The following is a 14,414-nucleotide window of genomic DNA, read 5'->3' as shown; positions in this document are numbered from 1 at the left end:
TGACTCGTACATGAATATTTAATTTGCACTGTACCCTGAAAAAAATTAGGAAGAAAAATGTTCTGGAATTAGTTTTCCATTTTGTTATATATTGTTGTATTTGTGCATCAGGATAATCATAAATATAGCACTTATTCATAAAATAACATAATAGTACTCTTTTTTGAGAAGTTTTTAATATGAAATATAAAGTTGAATACAGTAATAAGTTTCAATTTGTGTTTTCAATCTGTTATTTCATATTAAAAACGTTTCAAAAAAGGGTATAGGCTACTATGATGTTATTTTATAAATGAAAATTATCACGGTAGCCCTGAATACATACATTTTTAGAATAAATGACACTATATACAATCTAGGAAAGTATTGGTGGGTGTGTCACTTAATTTTTCTCATTATAACTATTGCATGAATCATAATAAATAAGTGGGAAATTTTATAAAAACTGTTATCAGAATTCTATTTTACTGTAATGATATTATTTATCATGAACTTGGCCTAATGACTCTGAGAGTAAATTACTCATTTACAATTCCTATTACAATAATAGATTTAATACAATGTTATCAGGTCTCAAGTATTCTTGTAGATGAATAATCATTCGCGAATTTTATGTTGAGTGATGATCAATAAACACTAAATTTACTCCCATCCATTGAATTGATTAGAGATAGACTAAGTGATTTATTCAGATAATCATGAAATTGATTTATTCATTTATTTATTTCTTCAATTTTGTTTACCATCATGAACTGCTTATTATTAAATCACTTTTTGCAATTAAAATGATCGACTAGCAGTCAGATATTTTCCAATAAAAGAATTAATCACACTGCGACAACAATATCTTTCGGCAGGTCCGCCATCTTCCTGTTTGTAATTTTTTGTTATTTATTTCCTGGGCACTTGATCATTTGTTATTAATTCTCACTGCCTATTAAACATTCAAGATTATTTTTCTTCATCATCTTCTCTGACAAATTATCAATATAATATAATCAATGTTGAGATTGTAAAAATGCTGTTGATTGTATTGAGTTTGTTGTAGTCATCAGCAAATATTAATTAAATGAAATTGAAACATATTATTCATTTGGCGGAGAAATGACTCTATATATATATTGTCGTTTCTAACATTCAACATTGAATAGTTTTCTGCAATACAATAGAAATTAATCTATAAAAATTGAGATAGCCACACTCATGTGCCACACTCAATATAGCCATATTCATGCTACTGTATTTTATTATATTACATGCAGGAAATTTGAATAAACATGAATTGAAATTAAAATATACCTACTTTCTCAGAAAAATATTATCATGGGTTACCTTCAATACAGTAAAAATCAATCTGAATAAATTGAGATAGCCGCACTGATATTTATGTTACTGTACTTTATTATTTCATGCAGGAAATTTGAATGAACATGAATCAAAATATACTTTTCAAAAAAAGATTATTCACTTTCTCAAAAGATAATGAAATATTCATTTCATCATGGATTCTAAAATAAACTGATTGTATTTCAGATTGTACTCCCAAGCAAGTATGGATCCTGGCAAGGCATGGTACACGTTATCCATCTCAAGAAGAAATTGTAAAACTGAGAAATCTATTAAAACTTCGTGATATCATTGTAAGAAACCATGAAGAGAGACGAAGTGAGTACACTGTATCATAGAGAAACGATAGCATAAGTAGATATCCCATGGTATAGGGCGTTTATGTCGCAACTTTTACTGTTATCCCAAGCCGATAGTTCACGTAGTTCTTTCCTATGCAGCTGTGTGACGCTGGTAGTCTCTCAAATTGTGCCGTTCATACACTCTCACCTTAACAAAAAAGTAAAAATTTACAATAATCGACAGTAATCGGCTTGAGATAACAGTAAAAGTTGCGACATAAATTCCCTATACCATGGGATATCTACTTACGCTATTGTTTCTCTATGACTGTATCTTATCATCAAGCAGCCTCTTTATGGTTCGCTTAAGGTAGCTTATTTATTCAATAAACGCGTTTTCTATTCTATTCTAATAATCCAGTGATTTTCGAAATCGTAGAAGCTTCTAGATATATGGTTTTTTGAAAACTTCTTAGTCTTTTTCATGTAATTTTCGAAATCTTTGATAATATTCAAAGTTTTGTATAGAAACTCTTCAACTAAAACTTAATAGGGACTTGTATGAGGACAATATAATGTACGTTCTTATAAATCTAGGAGTATGGCGAACAAAAATCATAAAACTGTTTTTTTTTTCACTTTCCTTGCCCTATTACCATAGGGCATTGATGGGATGTTCGTAGGACAAACATCCAGAGTTCTATCGTACCATAGGATGTCCGTCTGTAAGGAAAGTATTGCTTTCCGAAAAAATTAAGGTACCCCAATTTCTAAATTTCTATACGTTTCAAGGTCCCCTGAGTCCAAAAAAAGTGGTTTTTGGGTATTGGTCTGTATGAGTGTATGTGCGTCTGTGTACACGATATCTCATCTCCCAATTAACGGAGTGACTTGAAATTTGGAACTTAAGGTCCTTCCACTAAAAGGATCCGACACGAACAATTTCGAACAAATGCAATTCAAGATGGCGGCTGAAATGGCGAAAATGTTGTCAAAAACTGGGGTTTTCGCGATTTTCTCAAATACTGGGTTTTTCGCGATTTTCTCAAAAACTGCTTCAGTGATCTTGATAAAATTTATACCAAAAATAGTCATTGATAAGCTTTATCAACTGCCATAAGTCCCATATCTGTAAAAATGTCAGAAGCTCCGCCCCATCTATGCAAAGTTTGATTTTAGATTCCCAATTATCAGGCCTCAGATACAATTTAAACGAAAAAATTCAAGTGAGAAAGATTTAGCATAAAAATCTCTACAATTAATGTTGCACGACAACGTTGAGGCGATCCAGCTGCTAGACAATGAGGGTTGGTGCGGAGACTCAAAAGGAGGGAACCGTTTGAACTAGTATAGTGCTTGTTCAATTAGTGTCCAGTGAAAGAGCAGAGCAGTGATTGAGTTAATCTAGCTTCTACAGTACAGTCATAAGTGTACATATTAATTGAACAATCAATATCAGTAAAAATATCTAATGAGATATTCGCTGTTAACATTTTCAAGTAGTATGTTAGGGTAGAAAAAATTAGCTCATTAGTCTCCAGACTAGATATAGCTATAGTATTGACAATAAAAAAAAATTAATGTTCAGTAACATTTTCACCTAAAATTGAAAATAAGCTCGAAATTCGAGAAAATGTGATTATTCAATTGCAAAGTGTTGGCAATTGTTGATTCTATTAAATCATCCACTATGAAGAGATAGCAGACTTCGTGTGTCTTCAGCGTTATTGTTCTGTCACCAGCTGGCTCAGATCTTTGACTTGAGATGCGCGTTTACACTAGCGTCAGGTGATAAATTTTCATAACGGCATGGAAAGCTGCTTGCAATGAAGGCCTACAATAACATACTGCGTTGATCCCGGTACTGTAATACAATATAGAGGCCTTATCACTTGCTACTATTGAACGGTTCAGTTACTATGAAAGCCGAAATAGCTCAGTTGGGAGAGCGTTAGACTGAAGATCTAAAGGTCCCTGGTTCGATCCCGGGTTTCGGCATTATATTTTATGAAAATGAATAGAGTATATTCATAAAATTAATAAAAAAAAATTGATTGCAAAGGATTACACTACATTGCTACATTCTATTATTTTATTTCTGATACGATTATAGTTTCGGTTATTTATCAAGTGTCAAAATTAATATTTTTATTCTGCAATATAGGGTATAATATAACTAGTTTTCCTACTAGTAATTGCAATAAAGTAGCCCTAGTAGCTCAGATCTTTGAATAGTACACTTGAGATGCGCGTGTACACTAGCGTCAGGTGATCAATTTTCATAACGGCAAGGAAAGTTGTGTGAGTGCGCCACACCAGATTTTTGGTATTTTTCAAGTCAGCTCGTATAGGCTGCAAGAGTCCGAGAGATAATGTGATAAACTGATAGGCTACTATGCAGGTACTGCATAGACATACTCTATATAAAATCTTGAAACAAATGGGTGAAATGACTGATATTGTTCGTGATTTTTTTCTAACAAGGCTACTAGATCCTTGGTGTTTGAGTGAGTCATAAAATCACCAATAACTTCATATTTATCAGTTGCTATGCATGGATAGCACAGTCGTTCACAAGAATTTTCATTCTCTGATTGTTCAGGAAGTTACCTTCACAGAGAAGAGATAAAGCAGAGTTAATGCTTTGTAAAAATAGTTTCTCAACATGAGAAACACTGTTGAAGATAACTCATTCCAAATTTCATTGCTTGTTGCAGTATGGATAGAAAATTGTCTCGTTCCAACTCATTATGCGCTCATTATTCAACTCATTATGTAGGTACCTATGTGATGCCATGTACAATGCACTCCATCTATATAAGTGCTTGACAATCTTCTGTATATTTTGAAACATAAAAAATCTCATGGGAGAAATTATTCAATTCTATGATGTTTGTTGAATATACATTGATTTTGTGAAAATTCTCCACCATTGAAAAAAACACAGTTACATTTTAGTCAAATCTATATTTTATTAATCGATTCATTAACAGGACAGTTTTGTGTTAAAACCAGAACAGTACAGCTGAAAATGTGTTGTTTTCAACGCAGAACTGCATCTATGTAGATATTAATTTTTAAAATATGGTTTTGTCTGCAATGAAACTGTCGTGCTCTCTCATTTAGGGTACGGTATTTATGATGTTTTTTAAATAACTATTTGAACAAATGCTGTTGTCATCTACACTATAATAAAGGGAAATAACTGGCTCATACATGTACGGGATAGGGAAATTATGTTTGACGCATCATCACGTCTGAACTACTGGACTGATAAACTTGACATTTTGCATATAGCTTTGCTTAATTAACTGAAGGATGGTTATAGGCATATTATCAATTCTTCAAGATTTCATCACGTCAAGTTTTCAGTTTGTCAAGTTTTAAAATAGACCCTTGCGGAGCATGGGCTACCTGCTAGTTGCCAATACATATATTGGAAAATTATGAGATTTTGGTAAGAGAACGTTCTTCAAAACAAGTGATTCACTATCATTCTATCGGTGCTTCTAGCTGTCACAGGGTCAATGTGATGTAAAATATTAGATTCATAATTGCTGTTGAAAACCTTATCAGATCTCCAACCTATTTACAAAATAATTGTTTTGATTTTCAGCGGGAAGTTTATGTGAAAAAGACATTGAGAATTTTAAAGAATGGCATTACAATGTGGCTGAGAGTGAGGAAAAAAACTTGACTATTCAAGGGTGGAATGAGCATCGACTTTTGGCCATGAGGATCAAAACTAACTTTCATGGAATTCTGGGTGAACCCTATTCTCCGGAGAAATTCACTGTAAGTTTTATCTGCTGCACTCTACTCTTAATTTATCTCAGAAATAATAGAATTAGTAGGTACCTAATTGAACATTTGTCACCTGGTCATATAGGACATATATATGAATCATATATTTATCTCATATTGATCAGAATTTTAGAGTTTTCAAACTAAAAAAGTTCAATGAACAGTGTTTTTGTCTTTGAACAATCTTTTATTGTTAATATTTATTATTTTACAATCTATATACAATCTTGTATTATTGAATAAGACGGGATATGAACCCATTTCACTAGATCAGCTATTTTGATTTTTAACTAATAATTAACGTCGCGTTTCAACCAGTGAATGCCAAAGGGGGAAGCCATCTTCAAAAGGTAGGTGTTATCCTTTTTGAGTTTTCTTTGCTAATTAATCACAACCACAAAGATTGAATCATCATTAGCAGCAGCGAGTAGCTTCCCCATTAATTTCATATCAATATTGTTTTTTATGATAAAATTAATCTTGTTTTGTTCAAATGTAAAATATGTTTAAGACTCATTAAAGTTCTAGGTATTCTGTTCTCTTTTGCTATCATGGTTCGTTCCCTCCTTACATAATTGGTGAAAACACATCCTCCTTACATATTTGGTGGAGGCTTCTCCCCCCGTTCCTCATCATCTTGCTTACATAATTGATAGAGGCGTCTTTTTTCCTGCCTGCTTACACATTCTTAATTGAAAGTATGAAGCTATACTGGTAATGAACCTATTATATTCATTATATTCATTCCAAATTCACGAGTTTCAGCTCCTAAACATTCTATATCAACAAATCTCTCAGAAATATTTGATAATTGAAAATGCTTGATTGAATTTTTGAACATATTTATTATAATTAATTTCAAACTCATTGGAAAGTGTTTAGCTCCGTGGCTACACTGAAAAGCCAAGATTCATGCCACTGAAAACTTCATCAAGTGAGAAAAAAGACAAGACTTTTTTTCAATAAACGTTTAACCATGAGAAACTTGTGTCAAAAAACTATTTTAAATTCTATCTTTGATGAATATTCCTAATTATTATTTCTGCATACGGATTAGAAATCAAAAAATACTCTCGCAACATATTTCTTTTTCTATACATCATTCTTTGAACGTTCAAGTAAATTTTCAAGTGTGAATGAACAGAATTCAATCAACTCACTTTCTTGTTATTAAATAGAACGACTATCAGTAAAGTTGCTTCAATACATGTATAAATAGAATGGATTCATTTATTGAAGAAATTTGACTGATAGTAGTTTTATTTAATAACACAAAAGTGATTCAATAGTAAAAGCAGTTCTTGATGTTGAAAACAATGTAATATTACATTTTTTCTCGATTGGAATCGAATCTTCAATTCGAGATCTATAAAACTTTATAGTAAATATCAGAGTAATCGATATATGGACAACTTTTTGACTGAGAATTTATCGTAAATGATTGTGTTGCATGTTCCATGGTGTCACCGAGGCTGAGTTGACAGAATTAACAGATAAATGGATTATTTAAATAGAGATGACATATAAAAATTTAAAATAATAGTTTCAAAATAAAGTTTTATTGAGAACAAATATAAAATGTGAATTCTAAACTTGTAATTTATGAATTTTTTGGTGACGTGTCCATGACGTAGACACTGATTTTGAGATGTGGTTTTTGTTCTGACGAGGAGGCTTCCTTCTCTCTAAAAATGATGGCTGGCTGCGTGTGTTCTAATTTTGTGCTCTCTGAATATTTTTCTGTTTAAGTGAATTATTAATGTTTTAAATTGAGTTTTGAACAGTTTATAGTGTTCTATTTTGTCTATAATTAATTGATTTGTGTGTCTACAAGCCTATAGCCATTGTTTTTCAACTATATAAGTGGATAAGTATTTAGCTCGTAATGATTTTAGATGCTTAAGCGTGTAAGATATTGTTCTTTGTGTATTTGTGTAGTATATTGCCAAAATTCTTCTGAAGATTATAAGTTGATTTGCTCTGAAAACTGGATTTCTCATTCATAGGCAATAGATCCATTCATAGTTTATCAAGAATCTATTATGTTGGAGCCGATAACTTTCATTAGGTTAATAGGTGAAAAATGCTATCCAACCGAATTAGGAGAAATTGGTAGCACGGCAAATGTTACCCCTGTGGTGGGACCGAATTACAAAATAAATATGTCCCAAATGGTACACCATGAAATCCCTGGTTATGAAAAACTATTAGTAGGATAGATATCTTGATAGGTTATGAATGGTATACTGCTGAATGGGAGGTCAGTTCTGGAGTGGTCAAGTTTTAATGAATAGATATCAGTGCATATTACAAAATGGCAAACATTAAAAATGATCTGAATCTTATAGCATTCTTAACACAAAAGTTTGATGAGCAAAATGCTAGGTTTGATGAGCTAAATGCTAGGTTTGATAAGCAAAATGCTAAGATTGATAATTTGAAACAAGATCAAAATGCTAGGTTTGATTATATGAAGCAAGAATTTGCTAGCATTAGACTAGAGCAGGTTAGTATAAACCTTCTATTGAAAAATGCACATGAAACATTGAGTGATAATCATGAAGATGAAAGCAAATTGAAGCAGGATGATAGTAGTGTTGAGATACAAGATCAATTATTTCAAGTTTCAGATAATGTAGGCCTAGTTAATGTTATTGAAAAAGTAAATCCTAGTGAGATAGTAAAATTGAGTAATGTAGTAGGTAGGGAGTTGTCTTTATTGAAAGTCAACAGTAAAGGAAGTAGTATTGCCAAATTGATAGTTAGGAAAACAGTAAGTAAAGTGAATGTTTACATGAGACAGGTTTCTGTAGAGGTTAGGAACAATGTAAACAAAATGAATCTTGCTTTGAATCAAGTTGATGAATTCAACTTTCAACTGAAAATTGAAAAGGTGTATGCAAAGCATTATTTAGTGAACATGACTGACTTTTGTGAGCAAAATGGCTTTGTTGAAACAAATGAACCCATAAATAAAATCATGTTCTTGAAGAAAACAAAGCACAAAGTCTCCATTGATGTGTTACCGTAGTATTCAAAGGTTGTTTCAAGTTGCTTACTTACAAGATGATGACAGTGAATCACATGATGAAAGGGTATCCCCAAGCACACAATGATTAGGAATCCTGTGTTATGCCGGGATTCAGAATAGCATAATCGCTACGCAGTGTATGGTAAGAGTCCATAATTGTGTCTTTTTTCTTTCCTGTAGCCTATTTTTCTTGGCCCTTAATCTTTTCAAATTTCGATTCTTTCCTGTCTTTGTGTAATGTTCAGTAAAATTCTTCTATGATACATATCTTAACCAATCTTGTCCATAGTCATTTAAATTTGTATTTTTCTGAAATAATTTTGGAAGTTAAAATAGTAGCTTATTTTCCTAATCTTTAAATTGTTGATAAAACTTAACTTTTCTAAAATCTATCCATTGTAGTGTAAATAATTGTTTGCTTGCGCTATATATTTTCATCATGTATTACATATTTTAATCATGTCTACTTTCTTGTCAAGTATCATATTGGGTAATTAGGTTTTTCAGAGCAAATTATGTCCCATGTTCTCATCTTTCATTGCATATCGTGCCATAAGCCATATGTAATTAGGTTATAGTTTTCTTCTGGGCTTTTAACCCATTTTGCATTTTATTTTTTTTTGCTGTCCAATACTTTGGATTTTTGGTAGACAAGTAGGTGTGATTCTTTTAGAGGTGTGGGCGTGAACCACATATGGCTGGACTCGATTATCTGACCTACTTGTTTGCGATATAAAAACTTTAAGACTGCAACATCAAATGTTTGTGAAAACTTTTGAATACTTTTGTTTTTGTGGTCCGATACTAGAGTCTGCTATCACATTGCCTTACATACATCTAGGAACTCTCCACCCAGTCACAATAGTCAACATATTTTTTCCTTCACCAGTTGTTTTTGTGGGAGTGATAGCTCACAATTATAACAAATTAGAGTCATACTTGGAATCTACAAAATTCCATAGTAGTATATTTTATTAAATATACTTCCTTATGAAAGTTCAGTACTGACATGTAGGATAGGCTCTAATTAATCTTTCTCTTCCTTGTATTATTTAGGAAATTTATTCACCCAATTTTCTTTTTCTCTTGTTTGTATTTTTTAGGGAACTTATTCACCCATTATCCATCTTGATCGCCTTTGTATTGTAATATTGAAATGTTTGTACTTATTATACAGTTTTCAAATTCTGAATTTATTAAAAAAATAAATGGTTCAATTTAGAACATGCTGAAATTTAATCTTATGTATAAATTCTTTTGTTATAATAATAAAACTTCAAAATTTGAAAGTATTAATGAATTGTGTCACCATATATATGAGATGTATTAATGAAAGTTAACTTGAATAATAATGTTTTCATTAAATAAAAACGTCTTGTCATATTATTAATTGAAATGAGTTGAAGGTTAAAATTTTACTAAAGTTTTTGTAATTGATGTCTTTTTCTAAATTTTTTTTTTAAAACTGTTTATTCTATAAATTTTGATATGATTGATTATCGTTTGAAATGGATGCTGGAGTGTATGTAGAATTTTTAGTGGGGTTTGTTGATTAGAATTTTGCTGGTATGTGATTGTTTTTCGAGATGGAAACCCATTATTGCCTAAAGAAGGAATAACAGAGGTTATGACTTAGAGAGGCAGTAATGAGATAATATTTTTTTGTGTTGATTAATAATGTTGATTGCCATAGATGCAGATGATTACTTATGAATATTGATTGCCTTTGAAGCAAAATATTATTGATGTTTTGAATGATTTCTTGTTTAATGATTGATAGTAAAGTTTTGTCATGAAATGTAGTTTGTGTTTAGAACATTGAAAAGTCGAAATAAACTATAGTATCCAACAAACGATGATTAATAATATTGAATAATTTGCTTTTTATAAAATATTTGAACAATGAATAAATGAAAATGAAATTATTTTTTCTATTGAAATTTTGTAATTGATGTCTCCAAATTTCACAATATATGTATTGCTGACTGTATAATAAGATGTTAACAAATTTCATTTTATATTGATTATATACTTAGAAATAATTTTCATGTGTATTAGATTGTATTGATAGCCTAATCAAAATTTTCCTTTTAGTTTATAAGCATTTTAAGATAACAGGTACAGCATGGACATTAACATTGAAATAATTATCACGTGAATCTCGAAATCGGCAACAAGTGAACGCCATGAAGAGTGTTAAGAACATTTGGGTGATTTTCGAACTAGTGTGACTCATCAATCGAACACCAATAACTACGCCACTATCTACACTGATGCCTACACCAATAACTACGCCAATATCTACACCAATATCTACACTGATGTCTACACCAATATCTACACTGATGCCTACACCAATATCAACGCCAATATCTACACTAATATCTACAATAATATCTACACCAATAACTACATCAATATCTACACTGATGCCTATGCCAATATCAACGCCAATATCTGCTCTGATGTCAATATCTACACCAATAACTACGCCAATATCTGCTCTGATGTCAATGTCAACGCCAATATCAACGCCAATATCCACACTAATATCTACACCAATAACTACGCCAATGCCTGTGCTGATGCCAATGCCAATATCTACGCCGATGCCTACGCCGATGCCAATGCCTGCGCCAATGTTGATGCCAATGCCTACGACAATGCTAATGCCAATCCCGACACCAAAGCATACGCCAATGACAATGCCAACGCTTATTGCTGACCATGTATCTCAAACTTCAACACTACCACATTACCTGGAGGTAATTGCCATCCATATTCACATTTGCAACTTTGAATTCAAAATAACAGTCACAGTATCATGAAAGAATTGATTCAAAAATCCTCTCCTAAATTATTCCTGTATGCAGAACTCTAAACCTTGAAAGCTGAAAATATCAAAAAACCAAACCTTACCTAAATTAATCCTGTATGCAGCATCTATCACTTTTCCGAAAAACAAATTACATTGTCATTTCAAGCCTGAAATGTACATTGTATAATTACAAATATGATACAAAATTTACGTGACTCTGTATCGAATTTGGTATGCAGCCGTCTACTACAAGCATGAGGCAATGCTAATTGAGATGTCACCTGTATCGAGTTTGGTATGCAGCCGTCTACTACAAGCATGAGGCAATGCTAACTGAGATGTCACCTGTATCGAGTTTGGTATGCATCAGTCGACTACAAGTATCAGCCCAACACTACGTGCATCCAGATCAGCCCAACACTACGAGTATTTGGATCAGCTCAACACTGATGTCATCACACTGGAGTCACACTTAACTGAAAATCATACTGAGTGCCTTAACGGACTGTTTTCCAAAATTTGCATCGATAAAATCAACCACGTCAATAGTGAAGGAAATGAACATTTTTTGATTTATTGAAATTTTATGTGAAAATTAAATGTAACAATTCATCAATTTATTTAAAAAAAAAAATAATAAATTTTTTATTCAACATACTAAAATTTTTTTTATGCAATAAAAATTGAATTTTTCTATCTATTAAATTTATGTGCAATTTCAAAAAAACTATTCTTTATATATTAAACTTTCTGTTGAGATATTTTCCTTAAATTATAAAGCTAAATCAAAAGTAATTTTGATATTCTATACTTTGAAATATTGTTTGGAAACATATAACAAATGCTATTGGTGAATTTTCATAATAATTTTCAATATTATAGGACAAAATGTAATGTTTTTATAGAAAAAATTGTTACTGTTCTCGAATTTACAATTCAACAATTTCCATTTGGGTCAATGTAATTTTTTTTTCTTTAAATTTTCAAACAGTAAAATTTTTTATGTCAAGAGGGGGGTATTTGTAATATTACATTTTTTCTCGATTGGAATCAAATCTTCAATTCGAGATCTATAAAACTTTATAGTAAATATCAGAGTAATTGATATACGGACAACTTTTTGACTGAGAATTTATCGTAAATGATTGTGTTGCATGTTCCATGGTGTCACCGAGGCTGAGTTGACAGAATTAACAGATAAATGGATTATTTAAATAGAGATGATATATAAAAATTTAAAATAATAGTTTCAAAATAAAGTTTTATTGAGAACAAATATAAAATGTGAATTCTAAACTTGTAATTTATAAATTTTTTGGTGACATGTCCATGACGTAGACACTGATTTTGAGATGTGGTTTTTGTTCTGACGAGGAGGCTTCCTTCTCTCTAAAAATGATGGCTGGCTGCGTGTGTTCTAATTTTGTGCTCTCTGAATATTTTTCTGTTTAAGTGAATTATTAATGTTTTAAATTGAGTTTTGAACAGTTTATAGTGTTCTATTTTGTCTATAATTAATTGATTTGTGTGTCTACAAGCCTATAGCCATTGTTTTTCAACTATATAAGTGGATAAGTATTTAGCTCGTAATGATTTTAGATGCTTAAGCGTGTAAGATATTGTTCTTTGTGTATTTGTGTAGTATATTGCCAAAATTCTTCTGAAGATTATAAGTTGATTTGCTCTGAAAACTGGATTTCTCATTCATAGACAATAGATCCATTCATAGTTTATCAAGAATCTATTACGTTGGAGCCGATAACTTTCATTAGGTTAATAGGTGAAAAATGCTAGTGAATTTATACATGATTTCTAGAGTGACTATTCATGTGCTTATTTTCAGATAGTTAGCACAAATACAAGCAGAACAATGTTGAGTGCAAAGGCGTTCATTGAAGGGATGTTTGGAGATGATACGACAGACATTCCAGAGGTGGTCATAAACAACACTGTGATTAAAGTGAGTAACAAGCAATTCCTGAATTTGGTATCAACAAATATTCATATGCTTGAGGGGGAGTAAGAAATCAGTTTATATTTTGTGTCACTTAAATTTATGTAGCCAGTTCTATTTATTTTATAGCGTATGAAAGATACACAACACATAGGCCTATAGAGTTTATATATTAGGTGAATAAACACACTCAAATGGAAACATCAAAGCCTTTTTAATGATATAGTTAACTTTTCACCAAATAAATTATTCATTCGTTTCATCTAATATTCAAGGTACAGTACTCAATTATCAATTAAAAACAGAATATTATTCTGAACACCAAAGACAGCACAATTATTATTCAAAACAAAGCAATATCTTTAGAGCATGTAAGTCTCCAACCTGAGGCCGCACTGCTGGATGGTTACACACAGAACAGTCATTTTGTTTTTAGTCGGGGCGTTTAAAATAAAATACATGGGCGGTTATGAAGCAGCAAACACTCTTGTCTATTATCTACCGATGGCTGTTGGATGACGCAATGATTATAACAGCTGATTCTCATTTCTGTGTGTGGTCAGCTCACAAATCTTCTCCCATAAGGATTACATGCAAACTTTGAAGGACCGTTGGAAAGAGTCCTGAAGTCGGATTATAAATTTGATATGCCATAAACCTGGTCCTGAACATAACGAACACAACTAAAAAAATATCAAATTCGGTGCACACATAAAACATAAATTATTTATTTTGCAGTTGGAAAATTATCTATGTAAATAAAATGCCGGATCGCGCCTCCTCAGGTGTGCATCCAGCTAAAGTTTGTCATGAGATGCATTAACTATTTGGCGGTACGAAGTTCACCGGGCCAGCTAGTGATAAAATAAAATAGTATCGTCTTTAAAATAATTTCAAATTTACAGTACTAGTAATTAGGGATGAATAATTATTATTTGAATGCTTTTTCAGGCCTACAAAGGATGCGATAGATGGAAGAAAGAGGTTAGTGACAACCCAAAAACTGACGAAGAAATGACACTTTTCAATAAAGGAAGCATTATGGATACAGTTGTGGCAAATGTCAGCAATAGGCTCGGATTCCTGAATAATCTGACTGAGGGTGCGTGATGAATTTTATCTCTATTTCTGGAAGAAAATTCTAATATTGAAAGGAATCCAATTGCTTGTACTAAGACT

The 14,414-nt window shown here is 31.7% G+C and overlaps 1 protein-coding gene and 1 non-coding gene across 2 annotated transcripts in view; both read left to right on the top strand.

Annotated features, from left to right (window-relative positions):
* The window catches only part of LOC111063101 (multiple inositol polyphosphate phosphatase 1), a 64,767-nt gene that overhangs the window by 31,130 nt on the left and 19,223 nt on the right, over positions 1-14,414 (top strand). Inside the window, exons 3-6 of the mRNA XM_039435061.1 lie at positions 1,534-1,665; positions 5,245-5,423; positions 13,125-13,241; positions 14,187-14,337. Of these exons, the coding sequence (XP_039290995.1) occupies positions 1,534-1,665; positions 5,245-5,423; positions 13,125-13,241; positions 14,187-14,337 (579 nt within the window). The remainder of the gene's footprint in view (positions 1-1,533; positions 1,666-5,244; positions 5,424-13,124; positions 13,242-14,186; positions 14,338-14,414) is intronic.
* Positions 3,554-3,626, top strand: Trnaf-gaa. The gene has a single exon. It is a non-coding gene; the product is annotated as a tRNA-Phe (tRNA).

This window comes from Nilaparvata lugens, chromosome 8 (genome assembly GCF_014356525.2).
Source record: "Nilaparvata lugens isolate BPH chromosome 8, ASM1435652v1, whole genome shotgun sequence".
Classification (NCBI taxonomy): Eukaryota; Metazoa; Arthropoda; class Insecta; order Hemiptera; family Delphacidae; genus Nilaparvata; species Nilaparvata lugens.
Note: the sequence above shows the minus strand (reverse complement) of the source record. Positions and strands in the feature narration are given on the sequence as shown.